This window comes from Oncorhynchus keta, chromosome 33 (genome assembly GCF_023373465.1).
Source record: "Oncorhynchus keta strain PuntledgeMale-10-30-2019 chromosome 33, Oket_V2, whole genome shotgun sequence".
NCBI lineage: Eukaryota > Metazoa > Chordata > Actinopteri > Salmoniformes > Salmonidae > Oncorhynchus > Oncorhynchus keta.
Genome location: NC_068453.1, coordinates 18365220 through 18393060, shown reverse-complemented (window position 1 = coordinate 18393060; position 27841 = coordinate 18365220). Strand labels below are relative to the sequence as shown.

At 43.6% G+C, this 27841-nt stretch overlaps 1 protein-coding gene across 1 annotated transcript in view; it reads left to right on the top strand.

Annotated features, from left to right (window-relative positions):
- The window catches only part of LOC118366318 (chemokine-like protein TAFA-2), a 62456-nt gene that overhangs the window by 15922 nt on the left and 18693 nt on the right, over positions 1–27841 (top strand). The window contains exon 2 of the mRNA XM_035748896.2: positions 26122–26225. Coding sequence (XP_035604789.1) covers positions 26123–26225 — 103 coding nt within the window. The 5' untranslated portion in view covers position 26122. The remainder of the gene's footprint in view (positions 1–26121; positions 26226–27841) is intronic.

Genomic DNA, 27841 nt, shown 5'->3' with positions numbered 1-27841 from the left:
GTGTTCTGTCTGTGCTGGCCACTCCATTATAGTCACCGAATCTCAACCCTATTGAGTTGTTGTGGGAGCAGCTTGACCATATGGTAGGTAAGAAGTGCCCATCAAGCCAATCCAATTGTAGGAAGGACACATTTATGATTTCAATTAAAAATCATCATTTATAACCTTGACAACGTCTTGCCTATATTTCAAATTCATCTTTCAACTAATTTCATGTGTGTTTTCATGGAAAACAAGGACATTTCTAAGTGACCCCAATCTTTTGAACGATGGTGTATATACAGTGCCTTTCGAAAAATATTCAGACCCCTTGGCTTTATCCACATTTTGTTAAATTACAGCCTTAATTCTAAAATTGATTAAATCGTTTTTTTCCCGTCAATCTATACACAATACCCCATAATGACTAAGCAAAAAAAGGTTGAGGTTGTAGCTAATTTATATTTAAAAAAATGGAAATATCACATTTATTCAGACCCTTAACTCAGTACTTTGTTTAAGCATCTTCGGCAGTGATTACAGCCTTGAATTTTCATGGGTATGACGCTACAAGCTTGGCACACCTGTATTTGGGGAGTTCTACCCATTCTTCTCTGCAGATCCTCTCAAGCTCTGTCAGGTTGGATGGGGAGTGTTGCTGCACAGATATTTTCAGGTCTCTCCAGAGATGTTCGATCGGGTTCAAGTCCGGGCTCTGGCTGGGCCACTCGAGCATTCAGAGTCTTGTCCCGAAGCCACTCCTGCATTGTCTTGGCTGTGTGCTTAGAGTCGTTCACCTGTTGGAAGGTGAACTTTGCCCCAGTCTGAGGTCCTGAGCTCTCTGGAGCAGGTTTTCATCAAGGATCTCTCTGTACTGTGCTCCCTTCTTTACTTTGATCCTGACTAGTCTCCCAGTCCCTGCAGATTTAAAAACATCCCCACAGCATGATGCTGCCACCACCATGCTTCACCATAGGGATGGAGCCAGGGTTCCCTTAGAGATGGTGCTTGGCATTCAGGCCAAAGAGTTTAATCTTGGTTTCATCAAACCAGAGAATCTTGCTTCTCATGGTCTGAGAGGCTTTTTGGCAAACTCCAAGCTGGCAGTCATGTGCCTTTTACTGAGGAGTGGCTTCCCTCTGGCCACTCTACCATAAAGGCCTGATTGGTGGAGTGCTGCAGAGATGGTTGTCCTTCTGGAAGGTTCTCCAATCTCCAAATAGGAACTCTAGAGCACTGTCAGTGTCCGTCAGGTTCTTGGTCACCTCCCTGACCAAGGCCCTTCTCCCCAGGTTGCACAGTTTGGCTGGGCGGCCAGCTCTAGGAAGAGTCTTGGTGGCTCCAAACTTCTTCCATTTTGAAGAATGATGGAGGTCACTGTGTTCTTGGGGACCTTCAATGCGGCAAAAATGTTTTGGTACCCTTCCCCAGATATTTCACTCGAAACAGTCCTACCTCGTAGCTCTATAGACAATTCCTTTGGTTTTTGCTCTGACATGCACTGTTAACTCTGGGACCTTATATAGATAGGTGTGTGCCTTTCCAAATAATGTCGAATCAATTGAATTTACCACAGGTGGATTCCAATCAAGTTGTAGAAACATCTCAAGGACGATCAATGGAAACAGGATGCACCTGAGTCATAGCAAAGGGTCTGAATACTTATGTAAATATGGTATTTATGTTTTTTATTTGTAATATATTTGCAAAATGTATAAAAACCTGTTTTTGCTTTGTCATTTGGGTTATTGTGTGTAGATTGTTGAGGATTTTGTTTTATTTAATCCAGTTCAGATTAAGGCTCTAACGTAACAAAATGTGGAAAAAGTCAAGTGGTCTGAATACTTTCCGAAGGCACTGTATATATACTACATGACCAAAAGTATGTGGGCACGTGCTCGTTGAACATCTCATTCCAAAATTATGGGCATTAATATGTAGTTGGTCCCCCTTTGCTGCTAAAACAACCTCCACTCTTCTGAGTCAGGCACTGATGTTGGATGATTAGGCCTGGCTCGCAGTTGACGTTCCAATTCATCCCAAAGGTGTTCGATGGGGTTTATGTCAGGGCTCTTTACAGGCCAGTCAAGTTCTTCCACACCGATCTCGACAAACCATTTCTTTATAAGACCTTGCTTTGACGGGGCCATTGTCATGCTGAAACAGGAAAGGGCCTTCCCCAAACTGTTGCCACAAAGTTGGAAGCACAGAATTGTTTAGAATGCCATTTTATGCTGTATGGTTAAGATATGGGGCGGCAGCGTAGCCTAGTGGGAAAACAGATTCGTTGGACTAGTAACCGGAAGGTTGCGAGTTCAAACCCCCGAGCTGACAAGGTACAAATCTGTCGTTCTGCCCCTGAACAGGCAGTTAACCCACTGTTCCCAGGCCGTCATTGAAAATAAGAATATGTTCTTAACTGACTTGCCTGGTTAAATAAAGGTAAAATTAAAATTAAAATTAAAATATGCCTTCACTGTAACTAAGGGTCCTAGTCCGAACCATGAAAACAGCCCCAGACCATTATTCATCCTCCGCCAAACTTTACAGTTGGCACTAAGCATTCTCCCGGCATCCGCCAAACCCAGATTAGTCCGTGGTGAAGTGTGATTCCTCACTCGAGAATCTGTTTTCACTGCTCCAGAGTCCAATGGCAGCGAACTTTACACCACTCCAGCTAACACTTTGCATTGCTCATGGTGATCTTAGGCTTGTGTGAGGCTGCTTGGCCATGGAAACCCATTTCATGAAGCTCCCGACGAACAGTTATTGTGCTGACATTGCTTTCACAGGCAGTTTGGAACTTGGTAGGGAGTGTTGCAACCGGGGACAGGCAAATATTTTACGCGCTGTGCGGTTCAGCACTCGGCGTTCACATTCTGTTAGCTTGTGTGCTCCTAGACGTTTCAACTTCACAATAACAGAACTTACCGTTGACCGAGGCAGGGCAGAAATTTGACTAACTTGTTGGAAAGGTTGCATCTTATGACGGTGCCATGTTGAAAGTCACTGAGCCTTCAGTAAGGCCATTTTACTGCCAATGTTTGTCTATGGAGATTACATGTCTGTGTGCTCGATTTTATACACCTGCAGCAACAGGTGTGGCTGAAATAGCTGAATCCACTCATTTATAGAGGTGTCCACATACTTTTGTATTACAGCTCTGGAAAAAATTAAGAGAAACATTCAGTTTCTCTGGTTTTACTATTTATAGGTATGTGTTTGGGTAAATTTAACATTTTTGTTTTATTATATAAACTAGTGACAACATTTATCCCAAATTCCAAATTAAAATTATTGTCATTTCGACCATTTATTTGCAGAAAATAACAACTGGTCAAAATAACAAAGTGTTGTCCGACCTCGAATAATGCAAAGAAAATATTCATATTCATTTTTATACAATACTAATGTTTTAACTTCGACTCTGATTTTCAATCACATCTTTCATACATCTTGGCATTCTCTCCGCCAGTCTTTCACATTGATGTTGGCTGACTTTATGCCACTCCTGGCGCAACAATTCAAGCAGCTCAGCTTTGTTTGATGGCTTGTGACCATCCATCTTCCTCTTCATCACATTCCAGAGGTTTTCAATGGGGTTCAAGGTCTGGAGATTGGACTGGCCATGACAGGGTCTTTATCTGGTGGTCCTCCATCCACACCTCGATTGACCTGGCTGTGTAGCATGGAGCATTGTCCTGCTGGAAAACCAATCCTCAGAGTTGGGGAACATTGTCAGAGCAGAACCAGGACAACTTTGTACGTGGCTTGATTCATGCGTCCTTCACAAAGACATCTGCCCGATTTCCAGCCTTGCTGAAGCACCTCCAGATCATTACCGATCCTCCACCAAGTCAGTGTCTCGAACCCACTGTGAAATTTGGTGGAGGATCAGTGATGATCTGGGGGTGCTTCAGTGGTCTCTTCATTTTTTTCCAGAGCTGTATAGTGTTTGCATGTATGTGTTGGACTTTATGGATTGTTTCGTTGTATGTGCTTTAGCTGAGATGATTCTTTATGGAGTCAAGTATATTTGTCCAGGCCTCAATTGTTCCTTCACTTGCTCCATTAATTCTCGCTGTTGATCATTCTAATGTTCTAACTTGTAATTGTAACTGGCGAATTGGGAGAGTGGGGTGATTGCCATCTAAGAGGCAACTGCCAACAACTGCCAACAGTAATTGAGAGATTCAAGGAGCTATCATCGTGAAGTCACATAGTAGATGCAACGCATTGAATATTTACATTCATGCACTTCAAAATATGTATATTTTTACTATGGCCCAGAAGCATTTAACTGCAGGGAACTCCCACATCATATGAAGGAAAGTGCCTACCTGATTTAGGGGACACAATGAGCAGTTGGGAGTTGGGGCCAATTTAATTGTAAAATGTTTCCTTTGTGTTAAATAGAGTCTGTGAACAAACTTGTATAAGTTGATGGTTGGGACTGCGTGATGCCATGGTAATATTTTTCCATATTTTTTTACAATTTAAAGAGTTGTTCCAATTCACTTAGATCTGTAGACCATACTTGTTTAATGGCTAGCTCAGAATATGAGCTTTCCAAAAGTTGTTTATATATTACAGAGATCAGTCCTTTAGGGGGCCCAGATAATATTTATTTTTAAAACCCATCATTGGATGCGATTTGGGTTTCCCAAGGGACTCCATAGCCAGCATAGCTGACCTAAATTGATAATATAGAAAAAATGAGTTGCCTGGTAATGTTTATGAGTATTTCAAATCTTGGAATGTTCTCAAACCATTACTATCCATGATATCGGCAAGGGTACAGATGTCACGCTCGTCGTAATGAATAGTCCAAGGCTCTGGTGGCGCACTGGAGGCCTGATGCGTGGTGCCGGTACAGGTGGCACCGGGCTGATGACACGCACCTCAGGGCGAGTGCAGGGAGGAGGCACAGGACGTACTGGACTGTGGAGGCGCACTGGAGGTCTAGAGCGCAGAGCTGGCACAACCCTTCCTGACTGGATGCTCACTCCAGCCCGGCAACTGCGGGGAGCTTGCACAGAGCGCACTGGGCTGTGAAGGCGCACTGGCGACACAGTGCGTAGAACGGCGCAGGATATCCTGGACCGAGGAGACGCACCGGAGGCCAGGAGCGCTGAGCCGGCACGGGGAGCTTGCACAGAGCGCACCGGGCTGTGAATGCGCACTGAAGGCATGGTGCGCAGAACCGCATAACAAGGTGCTTGACCGGTCACTTGCTCCCCACGGTAAGCACGGGGAGTTGGCTCAGGTCTGAACCCTGACTCCGCCAATCTCCCTGTGTGCCCCCCCCAAAAAAAAATATATGTAGGGGCTGCCTCTGGTGCTTGCTTCGTTGAGCCAACTCCACGTATCGTTGCCTTTCCGCTTTCTTCTCCTTTGGAAGGCGATACTCCCCGGCCCAGGATTTCCTCCCCAGGATTTCCTCCCCAGGATTTCCTCCCCAGGATTTCCTCCCCAGGATTTCCTTCCAGGTCCAGTCCTCCTGACCACACTGCTTGGTCTGTTTGTGGTGGGATCTTCTGTCATGCTAGTCGTAATGAATAGACGAAGGCGCAGCGTGAGTAGAGTTCCACATTTTTAATAAACAGAAACTCAGCAAAACAAACAAGCACAAACGAAACGTGAAGCTACTGGTGCTCACAGGCAACTATCCGTAGACAAGATCCCACCAATAACCATGGGGAAGTGGCTACATAAATATGATCCCCAATCAGATACAACGATAAACAGCTGCCTCTGATTGGGAACCATATCAGGCCACCATAAAAATACAAAACACCTAGATGACCCACCCAAGTCACTATCATGCCCCAACCAACACAGAGAATAAACAGCTTACTATGGTCAGGGAATGACAACGGATTCCACATTTGGACCATGGTGTGGGATTTAAAATTGACACCCTCCAGATCGCAATGCATTATTGTGAAATATGGGAGTATGGGCATGCCATTTTGATTCCCAGTTACATTGTTTTTTACATTTTGCACTAAATAGGAATTGTGTGAGCAATAATAGGACCAAATCGTAGTTTCCATTGTTTAAGAGATATATCAGTGAAAACCACCTCTTACAGGTCAGTAGAAGACACCATATTTCTCTCTATACTCAGCCAGGGGGGGAAGAATCATGTCAAAACCAATTTAGGATGGGACAAAATGCTCGTCCATGGAAATACAATTTAAAGTTTGGTATGGATAGTCCTCCCTCTTTCTAACTTTGTTAATTTTATCCAGGATCTCTTACCTTGCAATATATATTTTTAATCCACACTATGGATTTCATCCCAATAGACAGAAGGGAGAGACAAGGGGAAGCAAACTACAGAAATTCAGTCATGGCAATATTTTCATTTTGACAATAGACATTCTGTGATATTAGTCCATCTACTGAGGTTGGATTGAATTGAGCTTTCTGTTAAAGGTTCTGGCATTGATTGTATTTAAGGAAGGACATATATCTATTCCCAAATATTTAGAATGGAAAACATTTGGGATTCCATAAGTGGAGACGGGGTACTCCATCATGGTCTTGAGGCAGCAGGGCAGATTTGGTTAGATTTACTTCATAACTTGAGATGGCGATGAATTTGTCTATGATCTTCAAAGTCTTTGGGAAGGTTTGAGAGGCATTGTCTAAGTGAGATATTGTCTGCGTATAATGAGATGACGGGATCCGTAGAATTGAGAAATTAGTGTCATTTCTTTTGGTTATCGAATTGCTTGGGCCAAAGGGCTCCATAAAAAATAACAATAGCAGAGGTGAGATCAGATCACTTTGCCTGCTATGTCTAGTTATTCTGAATGGAACAGAGCAGGTATTGCCTGTTATTACTATGGCTGAGGGATTGGCATATATTTTAATCATATTAATGAAATTGAAGCCAAGTGCAACCAAAGATATGACCATTCTAGTCTATCAAAAGCTTTTTCTGTGGTCACATTTTTGTGCAACACATGGCAAATCAACACACTCCCTGGGTAAATGTCAACCCGGGTCCTAACGAGATCTGCGGCCACGGCGGAGCCCACACTAGCACGGACGCTTCACTCACGCTCTCATTTGCATTCTACCGGGGTGACGGTACCAGAGATGATTCCACAGGAGAGAGCAAGAAGGAGGTAGGGAACGAGAGAGAGAAAGTGAGAGAGGTGGAGGACGAAGAAGAGGAGGTGGAGGAAGAAACTCTGAGGAGTTCAAAGCCACGTCTTTGGCCCTGTAGCACCCTGTCAACCCAGGCACACTTCCTGACTGTCAGAACACGCCAGACATGAGGGGAAGAGAAAGAAATCCAATCACACCAGCATGCACATACAGTAACATGCCGCGAATGCATAAAATCAAGGATTCTTGTTGCTAAGCCAATAGCACAAGCCAGTAGGCTCCAAGCTTTGGTTGGTTGTTATGGTTGCAGGCAGGGACTCTAGTCTAGGTCACACAAATCATTTAGCAATGAAGAAGTTTGTCACTCGTTAATCAAGAGAAGCCAGTTCATGCAAGAAACCAGAGTGATAGCATCAGCTAATATTGCACCAATTACATTCACTACCGGCCATGCGCTGGAGTTTATTAGTTTACTCGCTATGCATGTCTGTTTTCTGTTATCCCACCAGCACCCCAGCCTCCACCTGTTTGGCTCTTCTTTTTCTTCAGTCAGGGGGATTTGTATAGTATACCTTATTCACTGTCTATAATTATTATTATCTTAACATGATGCATGCTTTATCTGTACATTGTCAGCCTAAAGGGTCACACGTTGGCAACATGCAGGATGTTGGGTAAAACCACGTACTGAACACACCAGGGATCATCAACTAGATTCAGCCACTGGATTTTTTTATTTTTCTTGAGCGGATAGTTGGGGGGCCGGAACAGACTTTACTAATCATTTGTAGGCTGCAAATTGACCGCAAGAAGCCCAAACAGATAATGTTTGACTAAAACATAATCATTTTAAGCCTTGCTTACATTTGTATACGATCGTGTATCTTTCTATAATACTTGGGAATAGATTTTCTAAATAAAAATCACTTGGAGTTGATTTCCTGGTGTTTTTCAGTCTTAAAAAAATAATAATTTAACCCCAAAATTTTGGGAGGCAAATAAAACCACCCACAGGCCGACGATTGTGGAACCCTGCTGTACACTCTTACAAAAATGGGTTTCAAAAGGGTTCTTCAGCTGTCCCCATAGGATAAACCTTTTTGGTTCCAGGTAGAACCCTTTTTGATTTCAGGTAGAACCCTTTTGGGTTCCATGTAGAACCCTCTGTGGGAATTGTTCTATATACATGGAACCTAAAAGACTTCTATCTGGAACCAAAAAATATTATTCAAAGGGTTCTCATAATGGAACAGCCGAACAAACCTTTTAGGTTCTAGACAGCACCTTTTTTTCCCCTAAGACTGTAGTTGAAATTTGAGTGTTAGCCTAAACTGTAGAGTGAGCGAAATCAGACAAACTGATGTAAATCTGTTTCAAGTGTGTCCCATCACGTGTCAAGTGTTGTTGCAAGTTACTTATCTGCAGTCAACGACAAACTCAATGTGTGCCTATAGCAGATAAATCTGTATATGGATGGTCGTTCAGAGCTTCACCTTCTGTCCATGCATCAGGCTTTTCCCCTCACTATCAGTCTGCTTTTTAAACAGCAAATCCATAATCCTATCAATAAGCTGCAAACCTGTGGCAAAAGAAAGGTGGGTTGCTATTATTAAAGGTTGTGAAAAATGAATGTAGGTCTATTATGGCGTCTTTGCAGTGTACAGTGTGCGAAGGACATTATTGCTGCGTAGCTGGATTGTATTTTCTTCTTCGTAGGCTGATTCAGTCATTATATTATGTTCATCAGTATTATATTATGTCCGTATGCCAGTCCTCTATGCTCATATGCATTTCTTAGGCCGTGCTGATATGGAGCTACCCAGACAGTGCCACACGCCACCAATTTGCAGCAGCTTTCTGGAGGTGTCACTTTTCCTCACCAGACTTTATTTAAAGGCACAAGATCAGACACGTATTCAGCAGCATCTGCTCAGCGCAGCATTTTTCTGTTCTGTGTGTGTGCTAAGATGACACAAGGGGAAATAGTGTTCTATTTCAGAAAACATTCTTATTCAGAAAAGGCAAACAATTCATCAGAAGTCCTTCTCAAAAGAAATAGGCCTATCTTTTGAACCTATTGTTTGATATTATTGCAGAAAGATTTTTTTAAAAAATAGAATCTTAATATTGTTGGTTATAGGTTATACATTCACAAGCTGCCAGGACAATTGTACCCTGCACCACTATCCAGAATGCATTTGGATAAAAAGGGGCAATTTGGTTTGGATCATACAGTACATCAGTGTTTACCCAGGCTCAATTGTTCATCATGAAAATGTGGGCTGAACAGTTGATATACTTTGATTTTTCTCTTGTAATTCTTCAGCCTGTCCCTCACAGCCCTCTGACTATGTAGGCTACCACAGAGGGCTCTCAGACAACAGTTCCTACTCAGGCTTGAGTTTTGTAGTTTAATGATGCCCCCCAGTCATGGCTTTGTGTCCACTGGTGGCTTTGGAGAGCGACTGCAAGTTCCAACAATGCATCAACTTCTGTATGCCTTACAAACCAGACAATCATTTTGGGGTCTCTAAACATTCCCTGAATGTAGGCGTTCAGTGGTAGGCAAAAGGCGCAAAACATTTTTTATCAGAAGTTTCCAACTTTGTGTTGTCAAGTCAAGATCACTTTCTCCGTCAAAAAGCAAGCCGAGATCTACCGCTCAGGTAAAACAAAAAAAACATGACTTAAAAAATATAAACCTATGCAACATTAACGTAATGCAAACAGTTCTGTAGGGATGAGGTTTACCACTGGGCACAGACGTCAATTCAACATCTGTTCCACATTGGTTCGCAACGTCATTTCATTGAAATTGATTCAACCAGTGTGTGCCCAGTGGGTTGTGCAATAGGTTTAATACATTATCATAGTATATTGGCTATGCTTGGCCTGCCAATGTTGTTCATATTATACTTCAAAACTCAAGCTTTGATAACAAAATAGGCCTAGATCAGTTGTTGTATCACTTGCCAGGTACAGCTGAGCATAAATTGAAGTAATTTACTGATCATTTTGTATTTTATTTTATTGGACTGATGGTACCTGCAAATTATCAGAGGAAGGAGGGAGAGAGCAGTAGATGGTCCACCTCTCACAGTCCCTGCTCTCTCCTTTCCTCCGGTGAGACTCTGACCAGAGAGAGGGGTCATCATCTTCCACCTGACGGCGAAACTCCAGTCGCACTGCATTATTTCTGCCTCATACACAAATTCATGTTGTTCCTATGACCAGAGAAAGTTAAATATTCCTTGCTATTAAAATAGACCCTATGAGCTGCTGATAATAAGACCTTGAACTGGTGATTCCCCTTTCTCTGCAAGGGCCGCGGCTTTTGTGGTGCGATCGGTAACGATGCTTCGAGGGTGACTGTTGACGTGTGCAGAGCGTCCCTGGTTCGCGCCCAGGTCGGGGCGAGGGGACGGACGTAAAGTCTATGCTGTTTACATATACATACTCATACATTGCAGCAGCAGCGCGAGTGGAAGTAGGCAGAAGAGCGTTTTATGTTTCGTTAATGTGTTGAATGAAAACAGTGTTGACAGTGTTGAATGAAAACTTGAACTCCCTGATAAAAACATCAGCTCTTTGCTGTTATCTTTGACAGTCTCTCTCTGGTCAGGGGTTTTCAAAGTTCTGAAATCTCAGGTAGGCTTGTATCAAACTTTGCTGTGGGGTTGTGGAAATTGTAGGGAGGCACGTTAATTTGAGCTATCCGATTGGCCAGCACAGTAAGTGCACTTGATTTAGCCACAGCTCTCCTGGTCTGCCGGGTAGGTGGAGTTTATCCCTTCAGACCAATGAAATGGTTAAAAATGGGAACACTTTGCCTACTTGGTGCACAGCAGGGCTTCTGAATCAAGTGCACCTACTGTCAACAGTGCAAGACAAACTTTTTTTAAATAGGAGCGCAGAGCTTTATCGTTGGCTTTTCAACAGAAATGTTTGGTGATCGACTAGGAATGCCTTGAAGATGGACCGGTTGGTGACCACTGGTCTAGAATGGTTCAGAGAACAATGGGTGGTGGAACCTGTAGGACATATCTGCTCCAAACTGCATGTCTAAATCACTTTCAGGTTCATTTACTGTAAATCATGTTTTAAATCAGTCCTATTAGAACATTCTAGAAACAGGCCACAAACTGATTAACAGCCTGGTCATTGATCACCCATCAAAGATGGCTGCCGCTGCTCTGTATTTGATGCTCTCCTTAAACAGTTGCACCTCACAATAATTAATAAGTGATGTCCCACACAGAAATAAGTTTAGTCATTTGGAGGTTTTCTCCAGTTTGGGGGAGGGGGAGTTAGACTTGTTCTGAGTGATAGTAATGAGCTCCTGGAGACAGGCTCGGCGTGCTTCCCGTCGACACGGCAACCAATTATCGGCCCGCACCTGTCCAACTTGGTCGCAGCTGTACGGAACAGTGAAGTAGTCAGGCTGCATGCTCCAGTCCCTCCCGACAGAGCAGCGAGCATCGAGCACTGCTTCCAATTTCCTAGTCCTGGTTGTAATGAAGGTGGAGCCTGTTCTGATCCACAGCGATCAGCTCTCCATTTGAGTGTCAGAGCCCATCACTTTCCCCATCTTGTCTTTCTAAACACCCAACCCACCCATCTACTGAGGCTGCTAGTGTTTGTCTCTGATGTCGACTCAGACTAGAGTACGCTGCTTTTGCTTTCAACAAACTGTGTGTGTGAGTCTTAAATACTGTGCACACAATAGAAGCTACAGCTGGCTGAGTAAAAAACAAAAAAACTACAACCTGTTAACATCTAAGTATCATGTCGATAAATGTATTTAACGTTGCAAGGAATTGTTTGCAGACGCTCGCTGTTACATGCCACGCAAAGGTCCATTATCACCCCCCTTATAAATAATACATTTAAATGACATGCATTTCCAGAATGGCGGATATGGATTGTGTCTCTGGGTCACATGGCCTGTATTTTGAATAAGAGAAAATAAAATGTATCCCTTAAATGGCGGATTTCATATTTTAGCATTCATTGTTACATATTACTTTTGTCTGCACAAAGAGAGCCCCGGCCACCATGTTCCTAATCATTTAAATCCACATGCAATCTCGCTCAGCCATCTTATCCAGGCCTGGCCATCCATTAGCTACTTCTCATTTCAGGGAGAAGCTGCAGCCCCATTAGTTCTGCCATGCTCGGCTACATTTCCATATCGTTCCATTTCAGTGTTTTCAGCCTAGAAAATGGGAAGAGTTGGGGATTAATTCCAACTAATCCTCAATTTTTCTATTGCCTTTAATTACTTGTTCTGGCCTCTGACATTCTGAATGGTCTCCTGCAATAACTTGACTTAGCCGCGTTCCCCATTGTGACTTTAAGAAATGTTTGCTTATTTTTTTGCTTCTCTCTGTCTCTCTGTGTGTGCCTGTCTCCCTCTCTCTGTCTCTCGCTCTCTGTCTCTCACTCTCTCTCTTTCTGTTTGTGTGTGTGGTCTCCAATAGTTTGGTAATGAGTGACACCTTGTTCTGGTGGATCCTCATTTGAGATGACTAGCTAGGCAGGTCATTTTTAATTTCTGGACCATTTTCATAAAGATTTTAGACAGCTGATGTAGACTGAACGGATGCTTGTCCAAGTGGTCTACTTAATGATCCCTAAATGTTACACTCAAGCTCTGTAAGAGTCTTCTGTCAATGTCTAACATAGCTGGTGGGAGCCACTTGCATAGTACTGCAATGCAATGTCAGACACCTGCTAAAAGGACAACATTTTAATGTGCCACATCCTCTGTGTAGAATCCATGTATACATTTTTTCATTGTGAGTCATCAAGGCGTTGGAACAAGGCGATGACTCCTCTGAGCCACCACGGTGTTGTGATAGCCCCCTTGACAGCCCTCATGAACAGCACACTAGTCACCGTGGCCATCCATGCAGAGCAGCCGTTTATGCCCCTTTGCGTTCAAAGGAGGCCCCAATGAAACGCGCCGATGAAAGTAATCTAATACCACAAATTAGCCTGTCACTTAGGCCGGATTATAACCCCCGCGAGAGCACGAGCTCAAATAACTTCTGCTTCGTTGTTCCTGGATGTAAATGGAAGAAAGAGGGAGGGAGGGGGTAGAGGGAGAGAGGTGAGATGGAGGGGGGGAGAGAGGAGACGGAGGGAGGGGGAGATAAGAAGGAGGGAGGGGGAGATGGAGGGAGGGGAGAGAGGGAGGGGGGAGATGGAGAGAGGAGACGGAGGGAGGGGAGGGGAGAGAGGAGACGGAGGGAGGGGGGAGAGAGGAGACGGAGGGAGGGGAGATGAGAGGAGACGGAGGGAGGGGAGATGAGAGGAGACTGAGGGAGGGGAGGGAGGAGACGGAGGGAGGGGAGAGAGGAGACGGGGAGGGGAGATGAGGAGACGGAGAGGGAGGGAGAGGAGTCGGAGGGAGGGGGAGATGAGGAGACGGAGGGAGGGAGGGAGGGAGGGAGGGGGAGAGGAGACGGAGGGAGGGGAGAGAGGAGACGGAGGGAGGGGAGAGAGGAGACGGAGGGAGGGGGAGATGAGGAGACGGGGGGAGGGGGAGATGAGACGAGGGAGACGGAGGGAGGGGGAGAAGAGGAGACGGAGGGAGGGGGGAGAGGAGACGGAGGGAGGGGAGAGGGGAGGAGACGGAGGGAGGGGGAGAGGAGGAGACGGAGGGAGGGGGAGATGAGAGGAGACGGGGGAGAGGAGGAGACGGAGGGAGGGGGAGCTGAGAGGAGACGGAGGGAGGGGGAGAGGAGACGGAGGGAGGGGAGAGGAGACGGAGGGAGGGGAGAGGAGAGGGAGGGGAGAGGAGAAGGAAGAAAAAAGTGTACCATTTCATTTTAATCTGCTCAATCGCTCTCTGTGTAATTAAATAGACCCACCCCCCATTAAAATAAGGCCTGCTTGTTCCATTTGAACACACCCTGATTCCCTTCTGGACTTCGAGGAGCCTGCCTCGCTAATCTAAATCAATGCCTGGTGTGCCCCAGCCACCCACTCCAGCCCTATGCCTATGTAGCTGTGCTGACATGTGAGGGAGGTTGACACAAGTAAGAGAAAGAGAATGAGAGGTGTTGTTGATTCATGGCCTGCTCTGGCAAAGCTTGTCATAGGCTGTGCATTCGGAATGGTCAATGGCACTGACCTACAAATTATCACTGAAGAAAGGTTTTGAAGCCTGGGTTTGATAAGCTGTCAGGGTCACACACCTTCACATGCACACACGCACATGTGTACACACACACACACACTGGGGGAATGAACAGAAAAGCATTGAGGGTGACATTAGCTGAATTTGTCAGCCATTCTTATGGTAGATGGGCTTGAGTTTACACACACACACAGAGAAAACACACACACACAGTTAAGTTCTATTCTGGGGAAGGGCTGCTCACCTTGTCTCTCCCCCCTATCAGTCTTAACTTGAACCTCTGAACAAATGGTTCCCCGGCTTCAATGGGGGAAAGAAGGACCTGTTGAAACATTGTTCCACAAGGTCTCTCCACTCGCAGGCAGGCAAGGACAGCAGAACACAAATCTCCAGTCACTCTTTTGAATAGCGTCTCCAATAGCTACAGTTACAATTACACTACTGTATATAACCTCAGATGAAGACAGCAACTCTTCTATAGAATCATGTCAGGCTAATCACCGGCTTGATTATGCACATGATCTTGATGAATGATAATGATATGATGACATTTTCTGCAAGGTGTTTCTATTGCAACTGAGGTACTGTAAAATCACACCTCACGGTTCCTGGGCAGCTTGACAATGTGGCAGGCAGGGTGCTTTACAACACCTTTTTATACAGTTAACCCGTCACCAAGGTAGTCGGTACAGATAGCATAATAAAGCCCTACCATTGTCTTAGAAATTCATACATCTTGAATACTTGAAATGAAAACTTCAGTACCAAACAACATACAGTACTACCCATTATTTGCTGTGCATCATTTCCCAACACTGGCTACGGTTTACTGCGCAATAAAGCTACATATTCAGTTCCATGTTTTCCAGGAAGTGATATATTACAGCTTCAGTTATTAGAGTCGGGTGCAGAGTGCTCAGAAGATAATTGGCTAACAGGTAGAACAGTCAGTCTCTGTGGCTAATTAAAGGCATTAAATAATCACCTGTCACTTCTCGCCTATCCTTGGTACGGAAATGAAGTTTCATCAAGCCTCCTAAAAATAGAGCGCTCCCTCGCTCTGACGCCTCACTTTTCACCTTCTCTTTCTCATCAAAGAGGAGCTCAGCGCACCCGAGCACGGCTTAGACACTCTATTCATGTTTCCTCTCGCTTATTGGCTTCCGTTAATCCGAGGTGGGAATTTTTGGTTTCCGACCACACCAAGTTAGGCTAAGAAAATGGAGCCTGTGACTTTGAATGCCGGATGCGGCCCCCGGGGGGATACATTGTGTAGTTATTCACCGGTACAATATCTTAACTTTAAAGGCCCAGTGCAGTCAAAAATGTGATTATCCTGTGTTTTATATACATTTCCACACAATGAGGTTGAAGTAATGCTGTGAGATTGTGAAAATTATGATTAAGGACCTTTTTAGTGTAATAGCTGTTTGGAAAGAGTGGCTGATATTTCTGTCTGCCTGCCTGCTGTCATCAAATGAGTTAACAGACCAATAAGAAAGCGTGTTCCAACCTAATCTGTCAATAAGAGCTAAACTCAGCAAAAAAAGAAACGTCCCTTTTTCAGGACCCTGTCTTTCAGGACCCTGTCCAAATAACTTCACAGATCTTTATTGTAAAGGGTTTAAACACTGTTTCCCATGCTTGTTCAATGAACCATAAACAATTAATGAACATGCACCTGTGGAACGGTCGTTAAGACACTAAGCTTACAGACGGTAGGCAATTAAGGTCACAGTTATGAAAACTTAAGACACTAAAGAGGCCTTTCTACTGACTCTGAAAAACACCAAAAGAAAGATGCCCAGGGACCCTGCTCATCTGCATGAACGTGCCTAAGGCATGCTGCAAGGAGGCATGAGGACTGCAGATGTGGCCAGGGAAATAAATTGCAATGTCCTTACTGTGAGATACCCGAGACAGGACAGACAGCTGATCATCCTCGCAGTGGCAGACCACTTGTAACAACACCTGCACAGGATCGGTACATCCGAACATCACACCTGCAGGACAGGTCCAGGATGGCAACAACAATTGCCCGAGTTACACCAGGAACGCACAATCCCTCCATCAGTGCTCAGACTGTCTGCAATAGACTGAGAGAGGCTGGACTGAGGGCTTGTGGGCCTGTTGTAAGGCAGGTCCTCACCAGACATCACAGGCAACAATGTTGCCTATGGGCACAAACCCACCGTTGTGGGATTGCAGGCAATCTCAACACTGTGCATTACAGGGAAGACATCCTCCTCCCCCATGTGGTACCCTTCCTGCAGGCTCATCCTGACATGACCCTCCAGCATGACAATGCCACCAGCCATACTGCTAATTCTGTGCGTGATTTCCTGCAAGACAGGAATGTCAGTGTTCTGCCATGGCCAGCGAAGAGCCCGGATCTTAATCTCGTTGAGCACATCTGGTACCTGTTGGATCAGAGGGTGAGTGCTAGGGCCATTCCCCCCAGAAATGTCCGGGAACTTGCAGGTGACTTGGTGGAGGAGTGGGGTAGCATCTCACAGCAAGAACTGGCAAATCTGGTGCAGTCCATGAGGAGGAGATGCACTGCAGTACTTAATGCAGCTAGTGGCCACACCAGATACTGACGGTTACTTTTGATTTTGAAAGTAACCCCCCTTTGTTCAGGGCCACATTATTCCATTCCTTTTAGTCACATGTCTGTGGAATTTGATCAGCTTGAATCAGTTGTTTAATCATGTTATGTTCATACAAATATTTACACATGTTAAGGTTTATGAAAATAAACACAGTTGACCGTGAGAGGACGTTTATTTTATTTTGCTGAGTTTAGTTTTCAGTTTTTCCCCTCCCCACTCAGACTACTCCCAGGCAGTCCGAGCACAATTTGTGCTTGAGAAACTGCTCTTTGCTAAGCAATTTGTATTTATGTTTAGCAATTTTCATTGAAAACAATCACAGTAAGGTTCTTAATTGTTACCCAGAAATGATTTGATATTGAGAGACAAAACGGCTGTAGTGGACCTTTTTAAAGGGAATGTCGTTTCAGTCACACCAGATGGAGTCTGAGGTAACAACTGTTTGGAGGGATGTTAAACAGCCAAGCCCATGAACACAACTCTACTGTGACACATAAACCAAGTCAGTGCATTAACATGTCATCCTGAGGTGCCTGGAACTAAATTGGTTCTCAGCTCTCCTGTACAATCGCATCAACAGCTCCTTAAATGACATGTAATATTAGGCTTGTTTAAACCATATTACTGCTACAGGTGTGAATGTGCCTCAGCATCTGTGTACCCACCAGCTCTCCCAGGTGTCTTGATTGAAGGTCACTTTCCCTAGTGGGCAAAGTTGGATGTGACGCCCTCATGACAGTTTCTGGTTGCAATGATGTCATAATGACAGTTTTTGGTTGTAAGGATGTCATGATTGAAAACAGTCTTTGCCGGATGGGCCCTTGACCAAGAGGGGTGTTCAGGTCTCTAATTTGTGCCAAATTACCGTCCTAGTTGATTCACCGACTTGGATTCTACACAACAATGGTGGTGGATCAGGAACGGTTTTCTTTACTGTGTCCTTAATGAGCCCCATCTTGTAATTGCAGATAATAGGTGATTTCATTGTCTAAGGATAAGGATAATCAATGTAACCCCCGTCTTGTGGTGATTCTGTTGGGCTGCGTTGATTCCCATACGGTGGTTAAGTGTTTGTGAAAAGCTGCCTACCTTTAAAAGGTCAGACCACTTGGCACCCTCGGTTTGTTTTATATGTTGCTACTGCACCTCAAGCAAATACTGGGGGAAAACACTCTGAAGCCTAGGTGGTTCTATACAAGGATAAATGACAGTGTCTAATGCTAGCACACAGCATGTGTACACACAGCCTACATACACGCATTCACACACATATACACACCCACGGGCTCACACTCTACAGGCATGCCCACATGTACACTCCTGCACACACACCTTCCGTAACAATCTGCATCATTCACCATGATTGGATAATTCAAGTGGCTCTCCGTTTTCGACATGTTGTCAAGTGCCAGATCTTTGAAGTCATTTGCTCCCTGCTGAACAGCTAGGACCTATTCACCCTGCAGCACGAAGGCATAATGTGGTGCCATTTCTCTATGGTTGCATGCCATTTCTCTATGGTTACGTCCCAAATGGCACCCTAGTCCCTACATAGTGCACTACCTTTGACAAGAGCCCTATGTAATATAGGCCTATAGGGGATAGGGTGCCATTTGGGATGTAACATATGTTCCCTACCCAATACACTGCTTTCTTTCTGTAGCATCGTTGTATGGGGTTAGATGGTAAGGGGATGGAAACATTGCTTTAACAAAATATTGCACATGAATATTTCAAACGGCTGCCAAAGCATGTCAATAGTCATAAAGAGTGTTGCACTTCTGAAGAGAGAATGTTAAAGGGAGATGAAATATGCTGCATACAGTCAGGGAAGACATCCCACATCATACCCTCATCTATTCACGATACATGTTATTGTAATAGTGTAATTGATACAGCAGTGCAGCCCGAAGGCCTTACCATAAACACATGACAAAAGCATAATAAAGCAACATGATTCAACATAAAGGATAATATAAAGATGAGAAAAATGCCACATCAAACCAATAGATTTTATGACGGACACTGAAGACAATGGTGATATGTGGCTAGATAAAAGGGACACAAATATTTCAAGGATCTAACTCTTTGAGACTGGTGGAGACCAGTGTCTGAATTGCACAGGAAGTGACTATCTGGCGTGATAATCTATCTCCGCAATTTGATTGTATTCTAACGTGTCTGTTTGCGCAGACAGCGCCAGCCTGGGGTGGCGGTGCGGATGCTGCCTGTAAATAACACAAAACTCGACAGGTCATTACTAGTACAGGCAGATGATGCACACTTCCTCTGAGGATGCGACAAAGGTCACCCACAACAATAATCACCACTTCATCATCAATATCAGCTGTGCACATGAGAAATGCCCCGAGGAGGTAGGCCTAAGCTGAAACTCGCGAGGACAATAAGTGTCACCTCCAACTACACACGCAGCTACACATACAAATGTTTCTAAAAACACGTTTTCCCTTTGTCATTACGTGGTGTTGTGTGTAGATGGGTGAGAAAAAAAGTATGTAATATTACCACTGTTATCAAGTTAGACAAGAACAATATGCTTTAAAGAAAAATAGCTCTTGCTGGGTCCTTTACAGTTATTTCAGTCGCATCAATCAAGAAGACAAACTTAATAAAGCGCACAAAAGAGCATAACTAGTGAATGCAAACGGCAGAACTCAAAGACGCTATTTCATAGTCCCCCCCCCGCTATATTCATCTCTCTCTGATCAATCTTTTCATGTGGAAGTCATTATTGGGTAGCAGTCAAGGAGCCCATCCTGTATGACTACTTCCTGTACTACCCTTCATTAAAGTAAACACTCAAAAGACATGCAATGCCTTACTACTAAAATGTTTAGACCACATTCATTCATAATTCATAAAGCCTCGGCCAAGAGAGCAATTTACGGTCCATTCCAAAATAGACCATTGTACTATGACCTCATAACTCATAGGAGGAGGAAGTGGGAAAAGGAGAGCAAGAGAGGCAGCCATCCAATCCATTGGTGTGAATGCACTGGTTTCTCCTGATTGGTGCCCGAGTGAACTTGATGGGAAATGGATTGAAATATCACACTGGCCCCCGTACGCCTGTCTGAGACGGGGTTGAATGTTGCAGCCTGCTACGTTTATGAGCTTGCCCTCTCAAATGGCTTCACATCGCCGAGTGTCATTACGGAAGGTCATTAGGACGGTTACCACTCGGAAAGGGCACTCAGCGTTGGTGTCGGGTAACGGGTGAACACTTTGAAAGTGAAAACTTTTTGAAAGGGTTCAAACTGAAGTCAGGTCATGCATTTAGGGGTCCATGCATTTATGTCAGTTACTTACAGTATATTGGGAGGCTTCTACATGTTGTTTGTCTTTTTCATCTCTGCTGGACATGCATCGCATTAGCCAGTGTGACCCGGTTAGTTCAAGATAGACATTGAACCAGATAATATTTTGTGACAGGGTTTGGTCATTTTGTTGATCGTTTCGACCTAAAAATCACAGGCTGTTATGACTGGTGTCACGTCTCGTTTACATTCACATTAAAGCAGGATCTGTGACAGAAGGTTCATGAAAAGTGTTTGGTGTGGCGGTCGGGAAAAAAGCTTTACTTTCGCTTCATACAGTCAGTGGAGAACATCTGTGTAGCAGAGATGCTTGTTCTGTGACCGTGCAATCGGCCCACTGCAGCTGTCCGAGGTGACAGTCGCTGTCATGGTCGAAGAAAAGAGAGGGGGGGTGAGAGAGAGAGAGAGACTAGAGAGAGAGAGAGAGACGAGAGAGACTAGAGAGAGAGAAAGAGAGACTGGAGAGAGAGAGAGAGAAAGAGAAAGAGAGAGGGGGTGAGAGAGAGAGAGACTAGAGAGAGAGAGAGAGAGAGACTAGAGAGAGAGAAAGAGAGACTGGAGAGAGAGAAAGAGAAAGTGAGACTAGAGACTAGAGAGAGAGACTACAGAGAGAGACTAGAGAGAGAGAGAGAGAGAGACGAGAGAGACTACAGAGAGAGAGACTAGAGAGACTAGAGAGAGACTACAGAGAGAGAGACGAGAGAGACTAGAGAGAGACTAGAGACACGAGAGAGAGAGAGAGAGACTAGAGAGAGAGAGCGAGAGAGAGCGAGACTAGAGAGAGAGACTAGAGAGAGAGAGAGCGAGACTAGAGAGAGAGAGACTAGAGAGAGCGAGACTAGAGAGAGCGAGACTAGAGAGAGAGACTAGAGAGAGAGAGACTAGAGAGAGAGCGAGACTGGAGAGAGAGAGACTAGAGAGAGAGACACTAGAGAGAGATAATCCCTGTATCAAATCCAGCTCCAGAGAGTGAAAAGTCCAGGTTTTTTGCAGTTTAACGATTTCACTCGCTTGCCTGCCAATCTCTCCATCCACAGCTTTGTCTGTCTCCCACGCCACCCTCTACCTCACTTTATTACGCTGAGGCTTTTATCATATGTTGGGCCATGTATATAGGAATAAAAGCCTATGTTTGTTCGCCGAATGTGTCAGGGCTCTTTGTTGTTCTGGCCTCACAAATCCCTCTGTGGGCTACTGTGTGTCGTCTCAGAGAGGTTTGCACAGTACAGTGGCGTAGGAACAGCACTCATCATGTGTGGCTTAACTGTGTGATAGCTTTGCAACTTCAGCAGATCTTTCCACTATGTAAATACAGATGTAGGATCTTAATTTGATCTCTCTGTTGCATGGGAACTGTCCTGCAATACAGGAAATGTCAAATTTGTAATGTATTTGAGGTATACAAAGACTTCTGAAGTTTGTAATTTCCACTTTGAAATGTTTCAAGCCCCACAAGAATGTCCATTAATTATAATTCACATTTCCTGTTGTTGCAGGATTATTTTCCTGCTGTAGAAAACTGGCTCAAATTCAGATCCTACGTCTGTAATTCTTGATGAATAAATGTCTTCCCTTTCCTGAGTTCTTTCTTCTTTACAGTATGTATGTAGGCCAAGGTCGACGGAGTCTTTTGCCCACATTATGAAACCTATTATAGTTTGGTCCTTCTAGCCGGGTATATCAGTGACGTGTTACGCGGCAAAATATTTTTAGGTTTAACAAATAGGACAGAATGATTTGACATGTATCCCGTTGATACAGTCTGTCTTCACAAGGGAATACAGCTTTTCCGCTATCTGTTCCCCTTGGCAAACGTGGTCTTAGATTTCAGCCCCGCTCTTAAATTGTTGAATCTCGAGTTTCTTAAAAAATAACCTAGTTATGCTATCCATCCCTCACAAAAGTTCTAAAACTTGCAGCAGCTTGACCCGTTGGCTGTGAGAACACTCCATCGCTCGTCTTTGTTCTTATATCAGCCTGAATAGACTTACTGATGCAAACACTCACTCTGGGTTGAAAGAGATCTTGGTATGTTGCTCTGTCTGTAGAGTGCCAGCATCCCGCTTTTACCTCGGGTCAGAATCCATCATTGTCTGTCCATGGGGAAGGCTGACCTACAACCTTCTCCTCACCACAACGGCACAGAGGGAACTTATCAAAGTCTGTGAACACGACCTTGCTCTCCACAGATCAGCCAAGGAGCTCGGCAGAATCTAGTAATGATTTTGGGGAATAGGTTAACATTCAGTGGAAGGCTGACCATAACCACATGCTGACCTAATGACCTGTTGGAACCACAGTGAGGACCAGCCTCGTAAGCACTCCAGCATAGCTTGTGGATGGGAATGATTCATATGGTCTTCATCCAATCACAGTTGGCCTATTTAGTAATACTATTCAGTCTAGCCAATAATTGTACTCTAGAGTATTTGGTGTTCAAGAACAGTTATGAGGCAAATACTCAGTTTACTGCTACCAGTGGCAATGCTCTCATATCAAAACCATGCATTATGACACAGTTTCATATATTTATGTAGAATATAGTAATTAACATGAATATGTGCAAAAACAGCATAATTACATAATTATGTCATATTTGCATTGGTAATTGTAGGTGCTCAATGAAGACAAGTGTAAATTGCTGGTCATTAAACAGTAACAGCATTTAACATTCAACTCCTGACTTTATGACAACCTGCTAAATATAAATATTATCACATTAAAAAGGTAATAATGTATATTTACATCTTATTAATGCAACATAATATAGCTTTTTTTTTTTTTACCTTTGTCATTATTTAATTAAATCAAAATACTACAGTCAATTCCCTTCAGCTAATTTTACATATAGATCAGCTGTGCATGCACATTTTTTCTGAGCGGGAAAACTTTTTGTGAAGTGGTCCTTCCATAGCAAATGACACCGCTCCACTCAGCAAGGTCACGTTGAGTCTTTTGAAAGCCTGCTCATTGGTCTGTAACTATTCCATTTGTTTCAGAGAGAGAAGAAGTCAATAGAATAGGAAGGGGCCTACGAACAGAGTTCACAGGAAAGGAAAACTATTTCCTGCTTCATTCAGTTTTAAACTAATGCACTTTGTACTCTTGAAAGAAAATCAAATCTATACTCCATAGGCCATACATCAAACAACAGACCTTACTGCAACAGAGATATAAAAAGGGAGAAAAGTCCCATTCCAGATGAATTTGAACACAGATTTCAATTAAGGGAAACCACTGAGGTGGCACAAGTGAACAATACTATGTTCTTCCAATGAACCATTTTAATAGAGGTATTGTATCGTTAATACCAGCGCACATCCATAGAGTAGAGGCGAAAGAAAAAGAAACTCATCCTCACAAACCATATTTTAATTATACAGTATATTTCTATGTGGTTTATTACTGTTTGGTTTGTTTTTGTGTGATATTCGTGTTTTGTGCCTACAGGAATCAGTGGCATACATTATGTATATTTCCTGTGGGTCTATTCTGTGACAAAACCATGCATTAAACATGACGTTGTATTTGAATAAAACACACAAATTAGAACTTGACGCTTGCACTTTGACACTATCTTAACTCGAAAATAAGTGTGAGTCTCCTCCTTTCTGTCTAAAACTACAGTACAATTAAAAAGAGTAATTTCACACAGTGGCGATGTGGAATATTTAGGTAACTCAAATCCCACTGCTTGAAGCCCAGTGTTTTATCTGCACCCTTACTTTCATAGTTTCCCATGAAATGAAAAGGCTTTGCAAGAATACTAAACAATGCACAAAATGGTTCTTTACTTCACAGACCTGTGTTTTATTAGAGAAACCCCTCATGTGAGGTAGTGGTCTATGTGAGTGTTCAAGGAGGAGTGAAAACCTAGGAAGGGGATGAATAGTTTGCTAAATCAACACTTTCACTGATCCCACAATAATTTTTTAACATTCAGTGAAGAAGGTGAAAATGGGGTTGTTGACTAGAAAGAGGCTAATCATGCGATTGTTTGTACTGTGCATGGCTGACTGTGTGGTATACTGGCACAGCTATGCAGCGTCATAGTAACATCCACTTATTATGGGAGACGTGGAATGAACAGTCCATTTTTACAAATCTTGTATTGAAAAATGGAATCCTGTGCAAGGCCAACATGGCAGCTCAGTGCTATATTAGAGTGGTCCGTCTTGTATCTGTTTTATCGACCGGCCATCTTTTAATCACTATTTCCACACTCAAAGGCTGGCTCCCATTTCATGATTGCAAAAATAAAATGAACTACATGAATAATCTGATAATCCCTGTGAGAGATACGCAATCTATACGTCAATGATCGAGGCGGAGAAAGACAGGGGATGTTGAAAGAAAAGGGATAACCGAAGCATGTCACTGTCTCTGCCTCGTGGCATCTGATACCTCGCCTCTTCCAGTAATTACTGCACCACTTGTGTCTTGTGTTTTGAAATTTGATCATTTCCCTGTCAAGGATAGCAAGCAATGCCAAATGGTTTATGTATTCCGTCCCCATCTCAACCACACTTCATTAGGGAGAAAAGGAGTGCAAGGGTAAGGCTGAAGGAAGGGATTCATTCTGAGTTGAAGAACCCAGGCTCCTCTCTCGTCTCCTCCCTTTGTGGAGCCACAGCCCACGGGTCTGTCAAGGCCTCTGCCCTGCTGAAATGGTGAGGGCCTGTGTGGGGGTGGCAAAGGGCCTCACCTGCTCTGAGTGGCCCTTTGGCTCCTGTCATGGAGAGAGAGGTAATTAGGAAATGTGGTAGAGATGGAGGTAAAGCAAGTGAGTGAAACTGGAGATTTAAAATACATATATATATATATATTTCACCTTTATTTAACCAGGTAGGCCAGTTGAGAACAAGTTCTCATTTACAACTGCGACCTGGCCAAGATAAAGGAAAGCAGTGCGAAAACACAACAACAACGAGTTACACAAACAAACGTACAGTCAACACAATAGAACAATCTATGTACAGTGTGTGCAAATGTAGAGGAGTAGGGAGGTAAGGTAATAAATAGGCCACGGAGGCGAAATAATTCCAATTTAGCATCAACACTGGAATGACAGATGTGCAGATGATCAAATCAAATCAAATTGTATTTGTCACATACACATGGTTAGCAGATGTTAATGCGAGTGTAGCGAAATGCTTGTGCTTCTAGTTCCGACAATGCAGTAATAACCAACAAGTAATCTAACTAACAATTCAAAAACTACTACCTTATAGACACAAGTGTAAGGGGATAAAGAACATGTACATAAAGATATATGAATGAGTGATGGTACAGAGCGGCATAGGCAAGATACAGTAGATGGTATTGAGTACAGTATATACATATGAGATGATGTGCAAGTAGAGAATAGTGATGAGGGGATGGGCAGAAAAAGATAGAGAAGGAGATAATGAAGGAGAAGATAGAGTTGAGTAGTTGGCTAGTGTGTAGGCTTCCGGTGTGCAGAGGTTGGCCTGATGCCTGATGTAATTGAAAGCACATCTCCTACAACACTAGAGAAGACGCTACTAGAGGGACGCTTGGTGTGCCTTTCTTGGAAGTGGATTTGAAAAGGCAGGAGCAGAATGAATGTGAACCACGGGACCTCAGTAGTCAAATGTCTACCTCTTTTCGCACTGATCCAAATGAACACGATTGGTGAAAGTAATATGGCAGGAACCAACGGGATGATTTTCTTTCACCTGTCCAGTTGTTACAGATCAACGTCGATGAATAATAGCTATGTGGAGAGAGGAAGTCTCTTAAGACCACTGAGATGCAACGGCCATGTTTTGGATGACCTAAATGCCTGACGTGTGAGATGCTGAAGTAGACAATGAGATGCTTGTGTATAAGTGTATAACCATTGTTAAAACAAACTAAGTGTAGCCGTACATCTCTCTTCACCCTCTCTGTTTTTCTCTCGCAGGATGAGTGAGAGACACACACAGCAAGGAAGTAAAGGGTTTCTACTTCTAATGGTCTGCATGGTGACTCTGCTGGAGATGGCTAGACCAACCGAAGGTCACAAAGGTAAGGACAGTACGGTACACCTGTAAGAAGGGGCGTATTATGATGACCGTCTGTTGGCTGTCATGGACAAATTGGAGCATGCTCATTGCCTTTTGGCAGATGCCTACGTGTACTGACTGTACAAAACATTATGAACAGACTGACCAGGTGAATCCATATGAAAGCTATGATCCCTTATTGACGTCATTTGTTTAACAATAAGTGTAGATGAAGGGGAGAAGACAGGTTAAAGAACAATTTTTATGCCTTGAGACAATTGAGACATGGATTGTGTATGTGTGCCATTTAGAGGGTGAATGGGCAAGACAGAATATTTACGTGCCTTTGAACGGGGTATGGTAGTCTTTTTATTTTATTTAACATTTGTTTAACTAGGCAAGTCCGTTAAAGAACACGTTCTTATTTAAAATGATGACCTAGGAAAAGTGGGTTAACTGCCTTGTTGAGGGGCAGAACTACAGATTTTTACCTTGTCAGCTCGAGGATTCGATCTAGTAACCTTTCAATGCTCCAACCACTAGGCTACCTGCCGCCCCGGTGCCAAGCGGACTGATGGAATACTCTCGACACCTTGTCGAGTCCATGCCCCAACGAATTTAGGCTGTTCTAGGGGCAAAGGGGGATGCAACTCAATATTACCAAGGTGTTCCTTGCTAATGTTTTGTACATTCATCCTGCTAGTTTAGGTGATGTCTGATCTGAGCCTTCACATTATAATAACTTGTTATAGCCTATAGTATGCCTAGATGTTTTATCTTAGGTCATAGATGATTAAATACGCCTGATGTTCCATCGGTAAAGGATTGTGTGATAGGGATTAAATGTGTGAAAGAGATGTAATTCTAAATACTTCCCTTGTCTTGTTAAGACAAGCTGGGACACCACTAGAACCCAGTGAGATCAATTATGGTATCTCAGTAACATTACAAGTGTGGGCAACTCAAATGTTTCAACATCATTGGTTTCAACACTGGGAGCCTCACTGACAATCCACTGTTGCAGATAATTGGCAAGGTGATTCCGTAGACATGCAGGATGGCCATTCGTGGACATGACAGAAAATATTTAGCTTTCTTCTGTCTGTCGACCAATTAAAGTAGGGCATGGGCCTCCAGCGTGTGGCTTTTGATTGGCAGCGATCCTTACTCAAGGCGCTCATCATTTCTGCCGGAATTGGATCAGAATAATCTCGCACACGTTCAATTTCTATCTGATAGCTTCAGCAGCCCTCTAATTTCCCTCGGGTGTTATTTCTGTTGCTGTAAACCTGTTATCATTCCAGGGATGAAATCAATCCAGAACACATTCAAAGTAAAAAAAAATACATTCTTCCCAGAGAACACAAGAAAAAATTTAATTATACCATTGAAAAAAATAACCACCCTAAGTAAATATTGTTGGTTTCGGCAAGCAAAGAAATTGATTTTCTAATGCACTTTGTGTCCTATTTGAGTGCTCGCAATACTTTTTTTTATTAGTGGCTTCTGTCAGCAAAAAGCTGCATACATTTGTATATCTTCAAAAGACTCTTCCCTCTTTTCGCTTTGACGTGTCTGCTTTAATTTGCTGAGATGTGCAGGAAGAGAGATCTGCCTCGCCTTCCGAGTTGCTCTCTC